Source organism: Vidua macroura, chromosome 3 (assembly GCF_024509145.1).
Source record: "Vidua macroura isolate BioBank_ID:100142 chromosome 3, ASM2450914v1, whole genome shotgun sequence".
Lineage (NCBI taxonomy): Eukaryota > Metazoa > Chordata > Aves > Passeriformes > Viduidae > Vidua > Vidua macroura.
This window is the reverse complement of record NC_071573.1, coordinates 20,803,670-20,824,806: the sequence shown is the minus strand read 5'-3', so window position 1 is coordinate 20,824,806 and position 21,137 is coordinate 20,803,670. Positions and strand designations below refer to the sequence as shown.

The window sequence follows — 21,137 nt, the reverse complement described above, 5'->3', positions numbered from 1 at the left end:
ATCCCCATCCTCTGTCATCCTGCGCTGCTGTGTGAGGAGGAGGTAGAGAAAATGGAAGTGAAATTAAACTTGGGAAGAATAGAGGATGGGGGAAGCTGTTTTAACATTTGCTTTATTTCTCATTATTCTATTCTGATCTGATTGGTAATAAGTTAATTTCCCTAAGTCAGGTCTGTTTTGCCTGTGATGGTGATTGCTGCCTGCCCTTATTCCAGTCTACAAGCCTTTTGTTCTATTTTCTGTCCCTTGTTCAACTGAATAGAGTAGCAGAACTGTGGCAGAGTAGCTTTGGTGGGCACCTGATATCCATCCAGGGTCACCCCACCACACACTGTTGTCAAAGGATATTTTATTCCCTGAGCATTTCAGCTGAAATTGTCCCTTAGATGAGACAGACCCAAATGGCATAGGATTATCTGAATATATCCGAAGGCTGTAAATGTTTCTCCAGTTCCACTAGTAACCTTTCATCAAGGCACAGCCCAGGGATTCTTGTAGGGAGACACAGGCTTTTCCCACTTGTGAGCAATGGATAGTGAGTGCCTTTGCTGACAGCTATTTTTGTATTACATAGGGCTAATTTGCAGTTTGGGTACAGAGTAGGCAGAGGTACAGCAAGGAATGCTGAGCAGATGTGACAGAGCGATAACATCCTTAGCATAATCCAGTATCACACAGTTGTGGAGCGCTATAAATACAGCAGGAATTCTCCAAGGCCCAGTTCCTTTGACAGAGTTGGGCATCTCTGCATTGCCATGGATGTAGGCTGCACTAAATCAGCATAATCCTCAGGCTTCGTTTATTTGTGCACTTTTGTGAATGCTCCTTGGAGGCTATAAGCATCATTGTGAACAATGTTATTGGTTCTATATCATGAGGCAGTTTTTGACAGCTTTTGGATTGATGTTTTGATTTATTCACTACATGAAGAATTCATCATTACAGGCAAAATATTTCTCTTGTACTGCTGTTCAACATCCTTTTCAGGCGTTTCTTTGGGCCTTTGGGTAACATGCTCTTAAAATGTATTTAATGGAATGAATCCATGTTAATAGCCAGACTGCACAAGGACTGTAACTTCTTAAAAATCACCTGAGAAAAGTTTTCTGAGATTCACTAACAACATCCAGTTTCAGGAGCCAAAACCCTGTTATGTTCTTCCATAGTTGCTGTTGCTCTTGCCCAGGAGGACAGGCTGGGAGAGCAAAGGCTGAGCAAAAGATTGCCCTGGAACAAGGCAGTTGAACTGCTGCCTCTCTGTGAACTGCAGCTTTTAGCCTCTTGGCCTCCAAATTTTTTTGGTGAGCAAGTCATCTTATTGTATAAGGGAAATGCATCCTAATAGTCTGTGCATGATGGATTGGAAAAGGCTTTACATGCTGAAAAGGCTGTTGAACAATATAGTTTCCACTTACAAAGCACTTTCCTTAAAAAGCTTCTCAGGGCAGCATCATATAAAAATAGTTATACTAAAGTTGTGAACCAGCTTCTGACAAATCAGAACTAACAAAAGCTAAGGTATAAATAGAAGTGTTTTCATGGGTTTTCTCTTCTCTAGAGGCACAGAATCTCAGTCAGTGCTGGATTGTAAGAAACAAAAATGCCCTTTTCCAGACACACAGGAAAACAAGGACTTTACAGACTAGTGGCACAGAATATAAATAGGTTTTCAAACTGCTTCAAAACCATACAAATTAGTCAAAACCATTATATTTGTATTTAAGAATGAGCCACAGCATATCAGGCAATTTAAAAATCCAATTCTTTATTTTATTTCAAACAAACTAGCATCTCCTGCTTTACAGAAAGGTTAAATACATTATACTTTCATAATTATGGAATGAATTGTCTCCAGGCACTCAAGGATATGAGGATTATCTCAAAGTCTGCAGTGCATTAGAATTCCCAGAAGACAAATGCTGAAGAATGTAAAATATTACATACTCTGTATTTATATTTTGTCAGTGGGCACTCTCAATGCACCTTACTGGTCATTTTCAAATTAATTTCTTTTTGTGAAGTAGGTTAGAATTATTTTTCTTAGAGCAGTTTTGAAACAGCTAAATGTAAATCTACTATTTGCTATTCCAGTGTTTGTGTAATCTTGATTTTACTCTTGAGCCTGTTCCTTCTAGTGCTCTGTGCAAACCTTTTCTGAATCTACCAAACCCAATGTAGTTTAAGCCAAAATACCAAAGAAGGAAAGCCTGTTTCTGTAAGCCAAAAATAGTTCTTACTGCAGTTAACCTTGCAGCTGAACCAGTTGTGCTATTGCTCTTTTAGTCATGTTTGACCAGTCACGTCTGCACAGACCAGAAGCAAGGCTGAGCAGCATATCTACATAATCAGTCTGATGCATGACGCTGTTCTCAGTGCAGCAGCTCCTCTATTGAAAACACCTCCCTCACAAAACATTCACTTACCAACAACTGAATTTATGATACTCTTTGGGTCTGTGATAGCTGGGCTTTGCAGATACTGACTGCTTCAGTCTATGCTTGGGAAGTGAGGATTTCAGAAAAAATTTACTGGCATCAAATCCTTCTGTATATTCTCCAATCACCCTGTAATCTTTTCTCTTGCAAAAAAAATGCTAGGGGGACTTTTTCTATTCTGGATGGGAGTCTGCTGTTCTCTCCCTTTTCTGCTTTCAGAGCCATTTATCATTATTTAGCCATGCTAAAAGGGAGATCCCCAGCCATTTCACCACCTCAGAGCATCACCCGTGAGCAGAGAGCCACAGTAACATTGCAGGGAGAACTTACACTCCATCTCACTGGCACACAGACCTGGGTGACACGTGGTTAGTCTTTTTTTGTTCCTGTAGCCAACAGTGCAGCAATTGTTAAAGAAAAAAATAGAAAGAGAGTATTCTGCTCCATGCTGCTGCCAGGTAACAGTTTATGCCACTTGACACCAGATATTCTGAGTATTACTCATTAAAATATTTGGCTACTTCTATTTCCCAGTGATCACTGTAAAAAATGTTCTTCCTGCTAGAGCTACAGCAGAACAGATCTGCATGCTGAAATCCTACTCCTGTCTGTAACAACAGCATCAAAATAGCTTTAATAATTAATCATGCAGTGATTAGATTACAAACTCTGAAGTGGGATAGAGATTTTTGTATTATGCATCAGACAAAGACACTGGCAATACTTAACTAGCAGTCACCTGCTCCTGCTCCACCTGCCATTGTGGGAACACTCTGGAAACCAGAAGGGAGACAAAGGCCCAACAGAAATTGATAAAAACCTTCACCTGCCCCTGGTATGTTCAGGAATACAGAACTGTTGAAACAGGTGCTGCTACAGCTGCATGCAGGGGTACCGCTTTGCTTATTAACTTGTCATTTGCCAGGCCGTGCTCTCCATTGTATCCTGATAGAAGACAGCATTCAAACTCCAGGCCAAGCAAGAGTTAAGCTGGGAGTTTTCTGACTGGAAACACCAATGCAAACAGCCACTGTGGCAGGGCTGGGCAAGGAGAGGCCAGGCCTGGGGTGGGGCCCCTATCCTGTGCTCACCCCTGTTAGGGTCCCTTGCAGTGCCCAGGCTGTTCTGCCCTATCAGCTGCTTGCAACATTAGAAATAAATTTCTGTGGAAGTGGCATTGTTTTGCCAGAATGATATTATATGCAGCTGATCTCAGGGCAAGTAAGAGTGTAAGACTGAGAAACACTAGTATTCAAAATTGGAATATTACTTCCTAGTCATAACTTCCATTAGAAATTTTGCTGAGCTGTTTTGACAGTTTTTCCAGGCCCTTTGCTCTTGTTACATGACTCTTGGGCCTATTTATTACAACTACAGAGGCAAAATCCCTCAGGGGAAGTAGTTCATATGCTGGATCTGGAATGAAATAAGATAATGCTAGTGTGTCTAGTTTAATGTCTTCACTGGTATAAAAGTATGATTAAAAAAAAGGGACCTTAGGACCAGTTTTATGGTACCAACAAGAACTGGTATCAGTCTAGCCTTAGAAATCAAGACAGTTTTAGAGGAGGAAAGGGAAAGAACACTGTGGACTAAAATGAGCAAATCAAGTTAAACACGACCATCAATCAAGTTAAATTTTGCCAGTTGCTGGGACACGTCACAGCACTGAACAGCTAAACAACAGTTATTGTTAAGAAGCGCTTGGGAGGCAAACAGCTGTCACTCCCTGCTGACCAGAGCACAACCAGCGGTATCTGGGCAGAAGGGTCAGAGCAAGCTGGGTGTGGCTGGTGCCCATGTGGGACAGATGTACTCCATGCCTCCCGAGGGCTCCCAAGGGGCATGCAGGGCACGGCTTGGAAACGATGGATAGCTCAAGAGGGCCATGGCTGCCAGAGCTCCTGGTGAATGTCACTCCTCATCTTCCATGGTCAAACTCAGTGCAGGTGGCAAAGCTTGTCCCAGGAAAAAGAGTGATTTATGTGATAGACACAATATTAGTTTTTAATGACAGTGGGACCTTTTTAATAAACAACAGCTAAGTTCTGGAAGTGTCAAAACATATCCTTCTGCAACTAGGAATTTACAGACACCACAAGCTACATGGCTTATTCCTCCCCCCCCCCCCCCCCCCCCGTTTTCTCTGCCCCTTCTACCACTGACCTTTATAAAAAACGGAAGTTAAATAAGAGAAAAATAGCTTTAATGAAACATCCAGGTTGAGAAATCAAAATCAGACACTCCAGCAACAGGAAGTTTCAAAAGCAATGTTTGTAACAACATCTTGCTGAACTGTGGCATGCTTGCTTTGCTTTTTCTTTAAGTTTTAAGCCATATTATAGTGTGCACCTTGACTCAGCAGCTGGGCACAAGGATAGTATTGTGGCATTAGTTTAACTTCGCAAAATTTCCTGGGCATAGAAAAGTGTATTGAACTCAACCCCTGACCAATTTCCTGACCCCTGTAATCAGTGCTACAACTTGTGTCTTTCCGGTAAAGGCATCTGAATTGTTTCCCTGTGCAAATACACTTAAGCTTGTTTGTTATTTTATTCTAGGGTGCTGGAGACAGTTTTGTGGGAGCACTGGCATTCTACCTGGCCTACTATCCCAAGTTATCCATGGAGGAAATGATCAGGAAGTCTAACTGCGTTGCATCAGTGAGCGTCCAGGCACCGGGGACACAGTCTTCATATCCTTACAGGAAGGACTTGCCTCAGGACCTTTTCTAATTGATTGTCTAGCTTGTTGTACTGATTTTATCTCATACCAGACAGCATTATTCTCCTGACTGCACTGAGGTTCTCCTCTGCTGACTGGAAAGGCCAGCAGAGTCTCTTTGCTTCTTATTTCAGGAATCCAGTGTGTTCCTGTTCTACAGCAGTAAGATGGGGTGTGGGTGGTGGGTCTTTCAAACAGAGCTCAGCAGGTCTCTCTGGCCCCACACAACCCTGTGGCTGTCCCACACAGTGTGCTCTACTGAACTACATGAAGTTTATAGCAAAACACCTGGAGGGTATTGGGCTCCTGACAATATTTGTACTTGATTTTATCAGAACTGCTTATGTGAAATGGCAGCACATGAAGCAGAGCATTAGCTTTGAGACTACAACTTTCAGTGCTCAAACACCAGGGCCAGTGTTTGGCTCACAACAAAGCCCTGTATATCAAGCCTGGGGCCACCTGTGCCCACGTGCCTCAGGTGTGGCACTGCACTCTCTGCTTCCCCACACTCAGGAAGGTCCCTTCAGCTGCAAATAGGACAGGACTGCTACTGAGGTTGACTTTGAAAAATGTTTCTAGCCACATTGCTCTGAACACAGGCAAGCTAATTAAGGAAAAAAAGCTTACAAGAACATCAGAGAACTACCTTGTCTGTTTTCTTCATGTTTGACAAAAACCCAGGAATGAAAAATCCATCCTATTAACCTGGCTGAAAATAATACAGGCCTTTAACCATGTTAATAGCTTATTCAAAAACTCATTTAGGTTCCAATTCCTTCTTTCCTCAGAAGGAGCTGGTGCAACATTACCCCTACAAGTAATGACACCAGCTCATGGTCACTACTGTCGCATCTGTGGCTGGTAGGTTAGAAAAACTTGCAATACTGCCATTGAATTCCTGCTGTGGAAAATGTTAATTTTTATTGCTTTATAAAACAATAGTTCCTTTGAAGATTACAGCCTCTTTCACAATAGAAAACACAGACAATGGGATTTGCTATTTAATTTTTTTTAATTGAGCACTGTAAAAATAACTCAAAAGATAAATAAATGTTACTGTGATGATCTATGTCCAGACATTAAGAATTTTCTCTCTCTACATTGTTTTATTCACAATGGCCTTCAAATCACAGGAGACGGTGATCCCAGTTCATTTCCTCTCTTTTCAGCCCATGTTGCTGGATTTCTGAATCAGTGTTCACCCCATCCTCCCCCTAGACCATCCTCTTCTCATGTATAAATCTAGTCCAGTCATTGTTCACACAGAACGGATTTTTCTCTTCTCTGTGAAGAGAACACGTTGTTTTGCTACAGGAGTAAAAAAAAAAAAAAAAAAAAAAAAGAGAAAAAAGAATCCGTTAAGAAGCCTGAAGTGTTAAAATTCAATAATTCAATTCAACCAGCCCACGTTCCTTTTCTCCTGGCTGCCTTCACTGCTTAAATGAGTGTGGAGCAACTGACTGGCACAGCACTTGTTGTTAACCAACTCCTGAAGGAGTTTTGTGGTGCTTTCACTTTACCACATGTAATTTTTAGTTCCAAAGATGTCCACTTTACCTCTGTGAGAATAAGTGTCAGAATGCAAGTGACTGAAAACACTCAACAGCTGCTCTGTGTGACTATTCTGAGTCACAGCTGTTCAATGTAGGGACAAAAATAGGTTCTCTCTTGCTTTCTATTACTCTTCAACTCCAGAGCCCAAACAACTACAAATGATGAGTTAGATCCAGTTGGCCTCACAGACTCACTGATAAGTTAACCAGTTGTCCTGTGGATCTCTCAGCGAGCCACAAACTGGCCCTAACCACAATGCCTGATGCAGGTGTTTGCAAAAAAACCCTGCAGGGGCAGGTTAAGCATAGTCAATACATTAATAAAAACCAAAAATTACAAAATAAAGCAAAGCAAAGCTTTAAAATGCCATCTGAAAATCAACAGTTTGGTTAGTTTCATTATATGAATTCCTTTGAAAGCTATGCAAGAGCAATCCTCACAACAAAACCTCTTCTTCCACAAAAAAGTTTCATTTTAAGAAATGTTGTAGATAGTACAGATTCTGTTGCTGCAGTTGGGAGGTAGTGAAACTTGGGCAATCCTACCACTACTTCACTAAAAAGCTTCATTCTGTGGACATCCCAGGTTTCTGAGAAGTAGAAAACATAAGGTGAAAACACATGCCAAGTGAAAATGCTTCCAAACATATTCCTGATGTGAGTTGTTATCTAGACTCAAATTTACTTCCCTTCACACATGCAACACTTTCTCACATCAATTTCTCACTTGTGTTCTACTACAGGCTACAAAGATCAAAGCTTTCTTCAGCAACCTACTACATGTTCTGAGTTCTTCTCTTTCTTCACTTCCCTATAAGTTGCAAAGCTTCTGGAGGATCACTCTGCACAATGTTTCAATGTGCATAATAATAATTCATTTTTCTTATTCAAGAATATAATCCCAGAGATCTCCAATTCCCCTTCTGTGTGGAATTCAAAAGGAAACCCACAACCTCTGTCACCTTTGAAAACTGCATATTGCTTCTCTGGTGGTTTTTCTCAAAGCTCCTGTACTGTTACATCTGAGAATGAAAACGTAGTCGTCTAACAAGAACATTTTAAGAAAAAATAAGCTTGAATCACATAACTATTGGCCATGCATTATCTACTTAGAGCTGCTTAATAAAGTTCTTATATTCTACAACTTTAAATAATCCTTTTTTGCATTAGCTACACCATGTTACTTCTAATATGGTTTGGTTTAAATTCTAAGTTTACCCACATTAAGCTTTCTAACATTAAATTCAGCTTTTTAATGCTAGCAACAGAAACTTGAACCCTTAGTCACATTTCAAAAAGCCGGGTGAGCAAAAGACAGTGTGGCAGGTGCTATAACCTGTCCAACAAATCAGATTCTTAAACTGAGAAAATCTGCAAGGACCAGGGGAACATAAAAGAATCCACTAACTGCCATCTGGAGAGTGATATCATTTGTGGAATAGGAAGAATCTGTGCCTATTTCTTTAGAAGAAAAAGTCCATTTTTAAGAGGTGGTTAAAACTTCTGGTCTAGGGCTCCCATGGCAGCTTAACAGAACACTTCTGTTGATGCATACTTTGTGCCTGCTTGTTGGAGGTAGCACAGTCTAGCAAACCACACAAAGAAACAGAATGAAAGAACTCCTGTGTCACTTGACTTCGCCAGTGACATGTGGTATGGCTGTCATCAAAGTCTCTGATGTGTCAGGCAAGTCATTACTTTGTTTCACTGCCACAATCTGCAAAATGAGGGTAACATTTACTTCCCACTGGAATGCCATGAAGAACAGCAAGCATACAGTCATTTGAGTATGAAACATGTTATGACATATTCTGCTTAGATGGGAAAAATCCTGTTGCATTCAAATCTTTTCTCCCACAGAGTCAGAGAAGCTCACACAAAGCACGCTGACTTCTTCCCTGAGCTCTTACCGATGGGATCGTATCTCAGCAAGACCAGTTTTTCCTGCAGTCGGAGTCTCCTGATGTTGAAGCAGTAGCCTGTCTCCGCAGCACTCTTCATCCTCACCAGAATATATCTAAAGTCACAAGGGATGTCTCTGTGTCAGTGCACAGGCACTCAGTGAGGGCCCACCACATCTGCCAGGGCATGGACCAATGGATAAGCTTTCAGCATGCATGGTTTGGCACAATCACATACGACACTTCATTTTGACTTCAGGAATGGGAGTATCAAAACTATGTATGCTTAACTTTTAACACAGAGAAACACTAAACCATAAGCTCCAGGATCAAGTTTAAGTAAATAATTCCTCAACAGGATACAAGCCTAGAGAGAAGTAGCTCTTCCAAAAAACAGTGAGGTGAGAAGAATAAAAACAGGAGAGAAAAAAGAAGTTAGGAAAATCAGCATACAGTTGAGTCACTATGGCTTAAATGCTAAGGGCAAGAGAGGAAGGATGATGGTAGCTAAAGATGTTCAGGCTGTAGATAACACTGTATCACAGACTATCACTTCCCTATGCAGAAAGGAAGCTAAGCAGATAGGCTGGCACAAGAGACATGCGAAAGGAGAAGCAGAACCCCTTGGCACCATCCATCCTGCTAGAGATAAAAAGCTTGATATCAACCCAGCCATGGCAACCCCCTTCCCTACTGGAAGACTCTTGGTTTGCGGGGCAGGCTGGCAGCAACTGCGGTGTCCCGGGAGCAGGAGACTGAGGAAACTGCTCCACACCCCCAGTCTGGAAGTATGCCAAGATCCAAGCAACTTCCCAGTCAGAGGGCATCTTCTGAATTTTCAAAAGAAATGTAAAACCCTTTAACCAGTCTGTAAATTACATCTGTCTCTTCCATTTCAATGAAGAGATGAATACATCTCAGTTCACTTTCCATTTTCCTGTATTTTCCTGTTTCTAACACAAAATGGTCTGTCAAAATTAACCTGTTCTTTCTCACTTGTACAGCTCTGACCAGTGTACTTCCTTAAGCTCTTCCTTTTCAGCTTTGCAATCTAATTTACTATTGAGTTCAAAATAAGGAGAAAGACACTGGATTCCTGCAGACAACTGACCAAGCATATCCTTGGGATTAGCCCTGGTTTTTGTCCTCTCCTGCACACTACTGCAGGTGTGCTGTGAAGCTTCAGTAACCACAAAGACTCCTTTCCCTATATCTCACTCACTTCCTCAAAGCCTCTCTGCAGTTTCCCCTTTCTGGGGGAATCAGTGGCATCAGTGTGGCCAGGCCTTGAAATTCTTGTGCACCCCACATTTGAGGCCACAATACTTTTGCTCAAAAAAATTACTCCCCTGTGAAGTGATGTAACAAGGAGCAGAGGCAGAAACCACTAGAAAGCTGTTGGAGCATAGGAAGAAACCCAAAGGGAGTGGAGAATGATAAATAATATAAGAACATATTCCTGGAGTGCATATGGGACTGTAAAAGAACAGAAAGAAATATCAGGATTGAAAAAAAAAGGGAGTGTGTGGTAGAAATCCCTACAGTAACATTAGTAACACCATTTTAAAAAGCTACTTTTTCACCTTGCAGAAACCTCCTGGTTTGCTGTGTTTGTTTTTATGAACAGATAACAGTAGAACAATGAGATGTCAAACTGCTCTCAGTCAGGCACATACTTGGGAAGTGCTTTCTTAATTTAAACGCCTGACATTGTGCAGAAATTCTGTAACAGAAGAATCTGCTCAAATGTGGCAAGTGGTTGGTACTGGCTCTGCTGGGGGCAGATCCTTAAAAAAATCAAAATACAGAAAATGTACCAAAGGCCATAGATCCCAGGCCTGTGTGGTATCAAGTATAATACACTCACACAGAATGCAACTTCTGGGAACGGGAAGATAGGAATGTGTTCACATGAATGTACCAGTTTAGCCTCTTAGATTTGTCTAGCTCATTTTCTTACAAAGAGCATTTTGGATCCAAGTCAGTTTCTCCACATGATCTTGTTACCTTGTGCTCACATTGTAAGAGCACTGGTGTGCTCAAATTACATATTCCTTTCTTTCCAATCCTTAACACAGGTCAGAGGACTGTGACTAGTTTTCTTCCAGAGCCCACTAACATCTCTGCTGAACTGGACTACAGAGCAAACTAAGATGCCCAGAGCACTGACTGCACCCCATCCACTCCTCACGTACCAACTCAGGAATATGCTCAGGCTAGAAAGCATTCTGCACTCTGGCTATGGGAAGGCTTCACAGCACCTGCCCAAAGTCCACACCACAGACAACAAAGACCCACGCTGTACCTTAGTTTACTCTCCTCAGCTAAAAAGGTATGACAGGTGAATAACAGGAAAAATACTTGGATAATTTACCACCTCTCTAATCACAGAGCACAGAGGTGTGCTCCCCCCGCACAGGGCGCTTTGGAGATTACTGCTGAGCTCAATGTGACAGCCCATAGGACAAAACCTGCCTTTGCTGCAAGTTCAAAACCCACGGGAGTTTCACACCATTCTGTACTTACCTGTGAGAAGACACACACACAGAATGGCTGAGAGGAGGCAGCTAGACTCAAGGACTGAAATTCTCTGAGATATATTAAAAAAATCTAGAGAAGCTTAATACTTTGCAAAGATACAACATAACAGTAATCAAAAACTGTGAGGAAAACCATCACTTACTTAGATTTGCTCTTGGCCACTGGGTTTTTTTTTTTTTTTTCCAGCATGGAGAAGAGAAAAACAGAAGAAACAGTTACCATTTTATCTTGTTTCCTTTATATGCAACATACAAAGATTAAGTGTGTTCCATGGCCTGACTTTGTTAAAGCACCGCACAGACAGTGCGAAGAGCTTTATTATCATGATAAAGCACCACCCATTTTTCCACGTGCTGTTAGTTCCTTGCTCTTTCTGCCATCATGTCACCTTTGCAAGTGTCTGTGCAAATGCAGTGCCCAGCATGACAGGCTGCACTTGCTGCATCCTCCAGATGTTCTCAGTAACTTTTCAGCTTCAGTGCCAAGTATGAAATTCTCTGTGTAAATGTGAAGTTAAGACAGGTGTGAGGATCACTGCTGGTGGAAACTGCAGTCCCAGTCTCCCGGACTTGTTTCCACTCACTCTGGCTTCGGTTCCTGCTGTGGTGCCAACACAAGGGTTTGCACGGCCACAGGTGCAGAGCAGGGAGCCCTTCTCAGCTGAGCCCGACCTTCCCACGGGCCTGGTTTGGGGTTCGCTGATCTAACCCACAGCACAGCATGAAACAGGCGGAATTATTTTTCTGTCAGCTCACTAAATTTAAAGTAATCATAAATCTGCAGCACAAATTTAAACCCCCACTAAAAATTAAAAAAAAAAAAAAAAAAAAGCTCATCTGTATTGTGTCTGTGCAAGTCTTGTTTAGGTCACACTGCGCTTCCTCCGGGGCACGCCGGGAGGCCCCGCGGCCGAAGGAGGGGAAGGGCGGGGAAGAGCCGGGAAGGTCGCGCCGCCGGGGCCGCCCGCCCGGGGCCTCCCGCCCGCGCCCACAGCCGCCCCCACGACTACGACCACGACCACGACCACGACCACGACCACGACCACGACCACGACCACGACCACGGCCACGGCCACGGCCACGGCCACGGCCACGGCCACGACCACGGCCACGGCCACGACCACGGCCATCGCCGCCGCCCGGCCCCGCCGCGCCCGCGCCACTCACGGGCCGCCGCCGTCAGGAACATCGCGCCGGGCCCGCAGCCGCCCCGCCCCTTCCGCCGCCACAACCGCGTCCGGGGCGCGGGGCCGGGCCGGCAGGGCCGCACCGCCCCGGGGCGGAGCCGGCGGCGCTGCCGTGCCCGCCACTTTGCCCGTGTCCGCGCCAGGGAGCCTGTCCTGGGAAACCCAGGATGCTGTTCTGGCGGCCGGTAGGGCCAGGGTGATATCCTGGGCTGCATCCAGCACAACCTGTGGCCAGCGGGTCGAGGGAGGTGATCCTGCCCCACCGCTCGGCCCGGGTGAGGCCACATCTGGAGTTCTGTGTCCTGTTCTGGGTTCCTCAGTACAAGAAAGACATGGAGCTGTTGGACAGTACCTAGTGGAGGGCAGCAGAGATAATGAAGGGACTGGAGCATCCCTCTTATGAATAAAGGCTGTGGGAGCTGGACCTATTTAATCTAGAGAAGAGAAAAGTGAGAGGGGATCTCGCTAGTGCATATAAATATCTCAAAGGCAATTGGGTGCCAAAAGGATGGTGCCCAGCAACAGGACAAGGTGCAGTGGCCATAAAATAAAACAAAAGAAGTTCCACCTCAACATGTGGAAGAATTTCTCTGCATTGAGTGTCAGAGGACTGGAGCAGGCTGCCCAGGGATGTTGTGGAGGCTCCCTCTCTGGAGACATTCAAAATCCACCTGGACATGGGAGGTGTTCCTTCTTGAGTGATCTGATCTAGATGGCCCTGCCTTGGCAGGGGGTTGGACTAAATGGTTTCCAGAGGTCCCTCCAAACCCTGACAATTCTGTAATTCTGTGATCTCCCCATGCAGGCCTATCCTCGCACATGCCAGCAGCCTGTCTGTGTGTCTGGCAGTGGCTCATGGCAGCAGGGCCAGTGCAGAGGGGGACGTGCCTGGCCATGATAGCCCCACAGTCTGTGCCCTCTGGCTGGCAGCACATTGGGGTTCTGTCCCACTGCATGGAATCATACAGAGGTTTGGCTCGGAAGGGACCTTAGAGATCATCTTGTCCCAACTCCCTACCTTGGGCAGGGACACCTTCCACTAAACCAGGTTGCTCAGAGCCCCAACCAACCTGCACATGGCTGTGTCATGTTGTGCTTCTCATCAACTAAAACCCCTAAATCCTTCTCCTCAGGGCTCTCCTCTAATCCTCTCTCAGTCTATTCTCTCATCCTCCAGTGCATTTTAGGCATTGGAATAGGTTGCCCAGGGAGATGATGGAGTCACCATCCCTGGAGGTGTTTAAGAGGTGTCTGGATGTGGTGCAGGGGGATGATTTAGTGATTAGGGGTTACAGTGATAGTGCTGGGTTGATGAGATAGTCTTACAGGTCTCTTCCAACCCCAATGAAATGCTATGATCTGCTAACCTCTGCCTGCCTTTGTTCTCTTTTTTATAAAAAGGGGGGTGCTGCTATGCTGTCAAAGTCCCCAGATCATTAGGCAACCTAAACCTATCAGTGTTCATGAGATACTGTACAAAAGCCATGGGCAGGGAGGCTCAGGGCAGGTACCAAAGCAAGTCTTCATATTCCTCTGACCCATTAGGTAATGAATATATTACCCTCTGAAAAATTCACAGGTCTGTGGCTTACTCTGCTTCCATCAGTTAGGTAAACTGTTATTGATGATGTTCAAGTTCTTGAATATTTAGCAATTACTAAGGCAATAAAAATGTCAGTTTGACATATTTAGATGAAAAACAAGACTTAGAATGTATAATAACATGCAGTTAATTATATATTCTATGGCATGAAAACAAGAAGCTGACCCTATAAAAGACTGGAGCAAAACGACATCTTCAGGAAAACATTGCTGCTTGTGTCAAGTGTTTACTTGATATGTTGTTCCTTTATTCAATTCAATTCAATTATTTCCAAATACCTCCTCTTAATGATACAACATTTCAGTCTTTACTATGTGGTCTTCAGAAGTATAAATCTAGTAGTTACATAATCTGCCCATGAATATCAGAGTGAGAACTTGAAAACATTCAAGATGATAAAATGTGAGTGCTGTAAGACTCCTTCTCTTTGATCTGCATTATTGCCTCAGTCAGAGCACAGACTGAAAAGGAATGGGATTGCCAACCTCCTGACTTCACTGCCAGGAATATAAATCAACATTAAAGATGATTTCTAAATGAAATAGCAAGTTAAACATTTGTTGAAGTACATCATCAAATAGAGGTTACTGCCTCTTTCTAAACCTCTTGCCTGTTGGCAAAAAGAAAACTGTTCCAGTGACATTTTCTCTGCTCTGCTGTGACACGGGCTGCATAAATATAGACACTGTGGATTAGAATAGACTTCAACCGTCTTCAACTTTCTTTTTAGCAGCCTCTTCTGTAGACAGTTTTCAATAGCTATGGGTAAAACCTAGGGAGTCTGAAACTGGTATGTGTGGCAAGGTGCTGACAGTGTCACGTGCCCCTGATGGCAACAGTCATAGCTGACCTTGAGGAAAAGTTATCCTGGCTGGAGGAAACGAGAGAGAGTGAGAATTTCTGACCCTGGCTCTGATTCAGATTTGGCATGTGGGCTAGGATAAGTCATGTTCTTTGAGATCTTCGATGGCATGTGCAGTGCAAATGCAGATTTTTCCTTCAACTTTGCCTGAAAAAAGCAAGGAGTGTGATGAACTGTAATGCCAGCCTAGATAATTCTGGTACTTGCTTAAAGAGTAGTCACTTGTGACTCCAGCAGAGAAGTTGCTAGTGCCAAACTGATCAATGTCACTCAGAATCAAACATAGGGTGGGTTTTTACCTCCCTAGAAAAACAACAATTTGTCATGGTATAATCTAACTGATTCTTTCCTATTTTACGCTTTATGTTCTAGGCTGAGCCCTCCTTCACCTCCAGGAAGTGAGGAGATGGCTGCTCCCTGCCAAGAAAGTGCAGCCAGGTTTCTGCCACACAGTGAGCAGGCAAAGGGCTGGTGTCTGAGGTTAGTGAGGGTGAGGCTTCTTCAAGTGCAGTGTGGTGCCTCTAGTCAGTCATCGCTCAAAAAAGTCACAGAAGGGGAGAGGGGGGCAGCAGATGAAATGTTTGTGAGGTAAATATCCTCTTGGCACCAGATTTTCTACGTGAGTTGCTGTAATTAACGCATACAAAATCCAAGGCTGGAAACAAGAGAATAACACTAAAGCCTGGGAAAAGCTCCACGTGTCCTTCCTGGTTTCCCACAAAAAGCAGGCAAACAGCTAACTAAGCCAAAAAATGCAGACAGATTGGTGGGCATAGCTTTTAAACAGCCAGGCTACTTTCTCCTCCCTTCTTTCTCTTTCTCAGTGTGTTACCACTTAGCAGTGTTCTGCTGTCCGCAGTGTTAAACAAACACTCATGGACACTATTGTGCAAATCACTCATCCCAGATAACACATGGATTTTTACATTCTTTCTGCATATCTGAATCCATTATTCCAATAGGGCCAGAAGAAAGTGGGCATTAGCTTAATGCAGTTCTGAAAGAGGAACTGTTCAGGCCAGGAGAGTGGGAATTATGGAAAGAGCCATCTGAAGTGCTAAATCACTCTGAGCCAGTGACTAAATCCATTTCAGCTGCTGGTCTGTTTGAAGTGGCCTTTAGCCTAGTTCTTAGGTGTGATAATCTTGTTAGAAAAGGTGGAAAAGCAATGGGCTTGGATGCTTCCCTTCTTACCTCCAGAACTTAGTCCCCTTAGATCAGATGTGGGGCACTCTGGTGTGGTTAGGGCACAGCTCTGTTTTTAGGGATTTACCTGCACCCTGTTTATTCCTTCCAGAGCATTGGTCTCTGGATCTGTTCTGGAGCTCCTTTCCCCTGCACTGACGTCATTCAGATGTAAGTGGGGAAGAACAAAGACAGCACTTGCCTGTTTCTTATGTGATTTTTCAATACCCATTTCCCAATCCCAGCATCCACAGTAACAACATCCTTTCAAACCGCCCACTCTTGAAATGCCACTGTAGTCAAACAGCTGCAAATCAAAACACCTTGTAAACAAGTGACTGAAATCCCGTGGGATGCCCGAGGGCTTGGGCACGTCTCAGAGTGATTATAGTTCCTGCTATACAAATTGGAGTCCATGTAGCACAGTTTGTGCCAGCTACGAGCTCTTGCTTTTTATTTTTAGCCCTGTTTGTCGAGGGGTTCTCATTATAAAAAGAATGACGTTCGGTATCAGTGACACACAGATAGAATTAGATAGTAGCCGGAAGTGATCCTACAACTAATCCTCCCCATTTTTTCCACAAGCTTTGGGATCCTGTGGGCCTCAAGGACAGCTTTTCTCTGTATGAATTTCACTTCCCAACAGCAGGCAGCTGAAAAATTGGGCTTGCATAGGACTTGTGTGCAACAGGAATGAATGTCATTGTCAGTGCTTATGCCAACAGCTGGGACCATCTGGGACACCAAAGACAACAGTGTCTAGATGTGTACAGCTGATCAGAGGTTGTTTTTAGCAAGCCTTGAAACCTTCTTCCCTTTTTGGGGCAACAGAACAATGTTTTTGTCTTCCATGCATAAAGTTTTGCACACAGAGCAGCTTAAGTCATCAGGGCTCAGTCCTGGAAGTGATTAGTCCCCCAGACATAAGACACCCGCACTGATGCTGAAGATACTATTCCTTTCTTTGGAAGAAGCTGCCTGGGGGAAAGACAAGATAGGAGATGCATTAGCTTACATCTCTAAAGTAAACATTCTCTCAGGAGGGCAGGATCAGTTCTCATTTGTTTTGGCGCTTTTTTTTTCCCTTCTAAATTTTGGATTGTTTTTGTTTTTACTTCACTGTAGAAGAAGAAAATACAAGAAGTTAACTGGTCAGCAGATGCTCTCTGTTGCTTAGAAGCATTGAATTCAATCAGGCAGTGTACCTAGTGCACTTTCAAAGGAAGGCGCAATTGTTTGCTGTGTAACACAAAGGATTTAGCTGTGATATTAGGGAAAAGAAAGAGTGTATCAAAATCAAAGTTGTGAGCCTGCAAGGTCAAGTACTTTTAAGCACGGTGGGTAAAGGCAAAGAGAGAAGGTAATTATGTGATGTGAACATGGTGTGACATAGATAGGGAATAATTTTTTTTCCTCCTGTATCTTACTGGAGGAGGATCAAGTGCCTGGACTTGTTTCATTTTATGTCAGAAACCTACTCTGGAATGAATTGGTGTATCACTTGCATGGCTCCTTGGCAAGGGGGTATCTTTAGCTTCAAGCCAGAGTTAACAGCTGTAAGGGAAAAGAAAACAGGTGGTTCAAGGGGACAAGTGGGTCTAGGGAACCAGAAGAAGGACACAGCTTTCTGCATCCTGTGGCCTCCCTAAAGACTTTCTCCCTTGAAGGAAGGTCACAAGGTTCAAAGTTGTTTCTCAAGTGCAGCTATGTAGCATTGCCTTGATGTCATGCAGTATTATAAACAAGTTATTATTTCATTCAGTGTTTTGGGAAATGATGGGACTGGAACAATACACCCACAGCAGTTCCCTCCCCTGTCCCAGCAGACTCTTTAGTGAATTACTTATGAGCTGTACCTCACTAACTGATGTCTGTCTATCTGTCTGTGTGTCTATGTGTGGTAATAGTGTGTCTCTGAGGAATTTCAAGTAGGAATATTGTGGATTTTGTGAAGGGCAGAGAGCTGGGAAGGAGGAGAGGGACATAAATTTGCAGTGTCTTGTGGTTTGATGGATATTTGATGTATGAACACTGGGCTGAGAAGGCCCCAGGGCTTCCTAGCTACAAGCACTGAATGCATCATCGCTCCTTTTTCCACGCATTTGTGCTTCTGAAGCCAGTCACTCGTTTACACCTGATGGAATAGCAGAAAAACAGAGTTAAGCAGGGCAGTGTTCCATTTATTTCTGTCTGCTTAGCTCAGGTTCAAGCTAGACCTGGGATGAATATGTAAAAACATAGGAATCATCATAATGGAGCAAGTTCTAGAAATGAGGTTCAGCAGGAATGTATGTAGAAATCTGTTTGAAGTCTTGGACTCTTGCATAACTGTCTGTGGCTAGTTCCCTAAACCCTTTTCTTCTGCTGTAGTCTCCCTAGATCCATTTTACTTAAAAACATACAAGCAATTTGAAAGCCCTAATGACGCACAATGTGTGTTCCTTGCCTTTTGCACAATCTCTGCAAAGATACTGTCTTTCCTCTTTCATAAGCACTGACCATTTGGCCTTGCCCTGTCATCCCCAAATATAAAGAAATAATTTCCCTCCTATAAAGGGAAGGCAGTCCTCTAGGTTAAGAAGATAAAGATTGTAACAATATTCATAGATGGCCTTTTGCAAGGGTTTTGTTGACCAGTAAAGATATATCTACATTTCAGTCACTTTTTAGCCCATGTTATGTTCTTCAGTGATGTCAAACTATTAGATCAAATAATGTAAATGTATCTCAACTTATCTTTCTGGAAATATCCCTTGTCTGAAAAAGAACAAGCTATTTCCCCACATCACTATATAGACCAAGACATTCTTGAACTGCTCACAAAACAAAGCTAGACTGAATTACATGTGTTCCCCAAAAGTTATCCTAACCCAAGGAATCAGAAAAACTCTTTACCTTCCTTTTTCCCCCAACTGTCACAACATGGACTCTAACCTCACTATTACAGGAAAAACTGCTCTTCCAAATTGTGTAGATCAATAAGAGACTAGGTGTTGCTCCCTAAATATAACTGGTCCCATAACTCTAGCCCATATCTTTAAAGTTGCCTTGCTATCTAGTCAAACTCAGTATGTGTCCAAGGGGCATAATTGCCTAAAAATCAGATGAGTAAATATGTTGAAGACATGGCCCATAGCATGTGCTGTTAGATAATATCCTGTCCAAATATTCTGCCTGCTCACATGATGACTCAATCCATACTGGGATACGACTGGTAGAGTGATATTCCCAGCCCTGCCCTGAATTAGGTTCTGATGACCTAGTTCTGGGTAACTGAAAATCTCACCTCTTCCTCAGCACAAAAATACTCTTGCATCATTTTGAAATCCTATTGCTGGCATTGAAGAGTTCACATAAACCAGTACTGTCTGTAGTGACCTCATGCTTGCATGTAAAATCACGGTCAGGGCATTTCGTGCTAGCAGTAAACCAGAAGAATTTACTGGAATGGGATTAAATTTGCTTTCAGTGTGTCTGCAGAGCCAAATCAATTCCAAGAGTTTTCTGAGCTGCTGAACAACCAGAGGCAATCATTGCACTTTTCTGCTGCCAGTTGCAGTCTTTTACCTCTTCTAGGCAGGAACTGTCTTCTACTCTGTATTTGTACAATTGCCAGCGTTGTGGGGTGGCACCTCATTGAACCCTCTGCATCAATAGGATGACTTTGGTGAGCCTTCACTTGCAGGACAGGCAGCAGGACACCCCTCCAGCTGCCCTCCTGCCTGCAGTACCTGTGGGTAAAATACAGGCAAAGGCACTTGAGTTAGATGTACATCTGACGCCAACTGCATCTGGCAACCGCTCTGGCACTGCAGAGGACTGCCCCAGGATTTCTAGTTATTTTTAATTCAACATCAGATTGTGCCCAGTTGCTCCTGGTTAGAGATCTTTTTGCAATAACAAACTAAGATTACATGAAGAGCTTAAAAAAGAATTTCACCCCTCCAGGGCTAAATTACTTCCACTTATATACAACTGTCATATCTTTAAAGGGCAAACCCAGAAAGCTAACACTGAAAAATATAACTCTACAACCGAGATTATCTTCCTGCCTTCTCTAGGCAATCATGTCTCATATCTAGAAGGTCTTTCATAGCAAAACCCAAAATTCAAGCTAAGTAGATGGAAGATTTATGTACAGAGTAGGAAACAACAGCTTGGGAGGAGGTGTATTTGATTGCTGAAGGCAGTTACAAAGAGAAACCTCAAACACCATACGACTGCTTTTCCATAGCATCTCACTCATGTCTGGTAAAACCACTCCATGCTCACCCAGACTTTGCAAACTACTGCTCACCAGCTGAGAAGGGTGTGGTGATGTGCATGTTATGGGACCATCTGACACTGGCAAACAGTTCCTTTCTATATTTAGCTCAGCATCCATTCCAGACATTTTATAACTATTTTTCATGAAGTAATAATTTGAAAATAGGAAGAATTAAAGCCCTCTGTACCAACTTACCTGTCCCACAGGAGGCCTCCTACTGTTCAACTCACATTTATGGAATTTAGTCAGGAGCCGAGTTACACAGGAACATGAAGAGGCCACACTTTCCCTACACTTTCTGGGAATATTCCCAACTCATATGATGAGAGAACAGTCATGCTTCTCATAGTAGCTGTATTCAGCCCTGATTATATACCTGGATTAATAATTGTAGCACTTAACCCCAGGGGCAAATGGATTTCCCTGAAGAACACAGAAATTATGGAGTGGGGAGCTCAACATGTCAAATGTCCAGAAGTAGAAGTGCTTATAGCCCTTTGTTCAAAAACTTTCCCTTGAAGAACACTTAACTCTCTTCAGAATTATTGTCTGTTTTCCTCTCAACCCCTTTTTAATAGTGGAATGGAGAAAAGTGGAAGATGAGAAAGGAAAGATGAGGAAAAGAGTAAACAGTTTTCACTGGGTTGTGGTTTTTTTACATTAAAAAAATCACTTAATTTACACAGAAAAGTCTGCATATTTCATACTTTCATCCAAAAAAGGATGATTTTGATGTTTTTTTTTCTAGTTCTGCCTATAGGAATTATCACCTGTAGCGTTTTTTGGTGTTTTCTTTTTCATTCTTTTTATGTGAGGTTAGAACCCAGCACTGCATTGTCTTCAGAGAGCCGCACACTGAGAACAGTGACTAACTGGT

The 21,137-nt window shown here is 43.2% G+C and overlaps 2 protein-coding genes and 1 long non-coding RNA gene across 3 annotated transcripts in view; 2 read left to right on the top strand and 1 right to left on the bottom strand.

Annotated features, from left to right (window-relative positions):
- The window catches only part of RBKS (ribokinase), a 72,198-nt gene extending 65,967 nt beyond the window's left edge, over positions 1-6,231 (top strand). The window contains exon 8 of the mRNA XM_053973983.1: positions 4,997-6,231. Coding sequence (XP_053829958.1) covers positions 4,997-5,170 — 174 coding nt within the window. The 3' untranslated portion in view covers positions 5,171-6,231. The remainder of the gene's footprint in view (positions 1-4,996) is intronic.
- Positions 6,156-12,410, bottom strand: MRPL33 (mitochondrial ribosomal protein L33). Its single transcript, XM_053973984.1, has 4 exons — positions 12,324-12,410; positions 11,300-11,318; positions 8,626-8,732; positions 6,156-6,470 (listed from the first exon to the last, which is right to left on the bottom strand). The coding sequence occupies exons 1-4, from the start codon at positions 12,343-12,345 to the stop codon at positions 6,421-6,423; spliced, it is 198 nt and encodes a 65-aa protein (XP_053829959.1). The 5' UTR covers positions 12,346-12,410; the 3' UTR covers positions 6,156-6,420.
- Positions 12,411-12,413: 3 nt separating this feature from the next.
- The window catches only part of LOC128805359 (uncharacterized), a 31,216-nt gene continuing 22,492 nt past the window's right edge, over positions 12,414-21,137 (top strand). Inside the window, exon 1 of the long non-coding RNA XR_008436402.1 lies at positions 12,414-12,618. This is a non-coding gene — a long non-coding RNA (uncharacterized LOC128805359). The remainder of the gene's footprint in view (positions 12,619-21,137) is intronic.

Bases quoted from the DNA above. Each gene is read 5' to 3' on its own strand.
- MRPL33 (XM_053973984.1), bottom strand. From the start codon at position 12,345: ATGTTCCTGACGGCGGCGGCCC. The intron at 6,471-8,625 runs GTAAGAGCTCAG...TTACTCCTGTAG, and splicing joins GCTGAGATACGATCCCATCG to CAAAACAACGTGTTCTCTTC.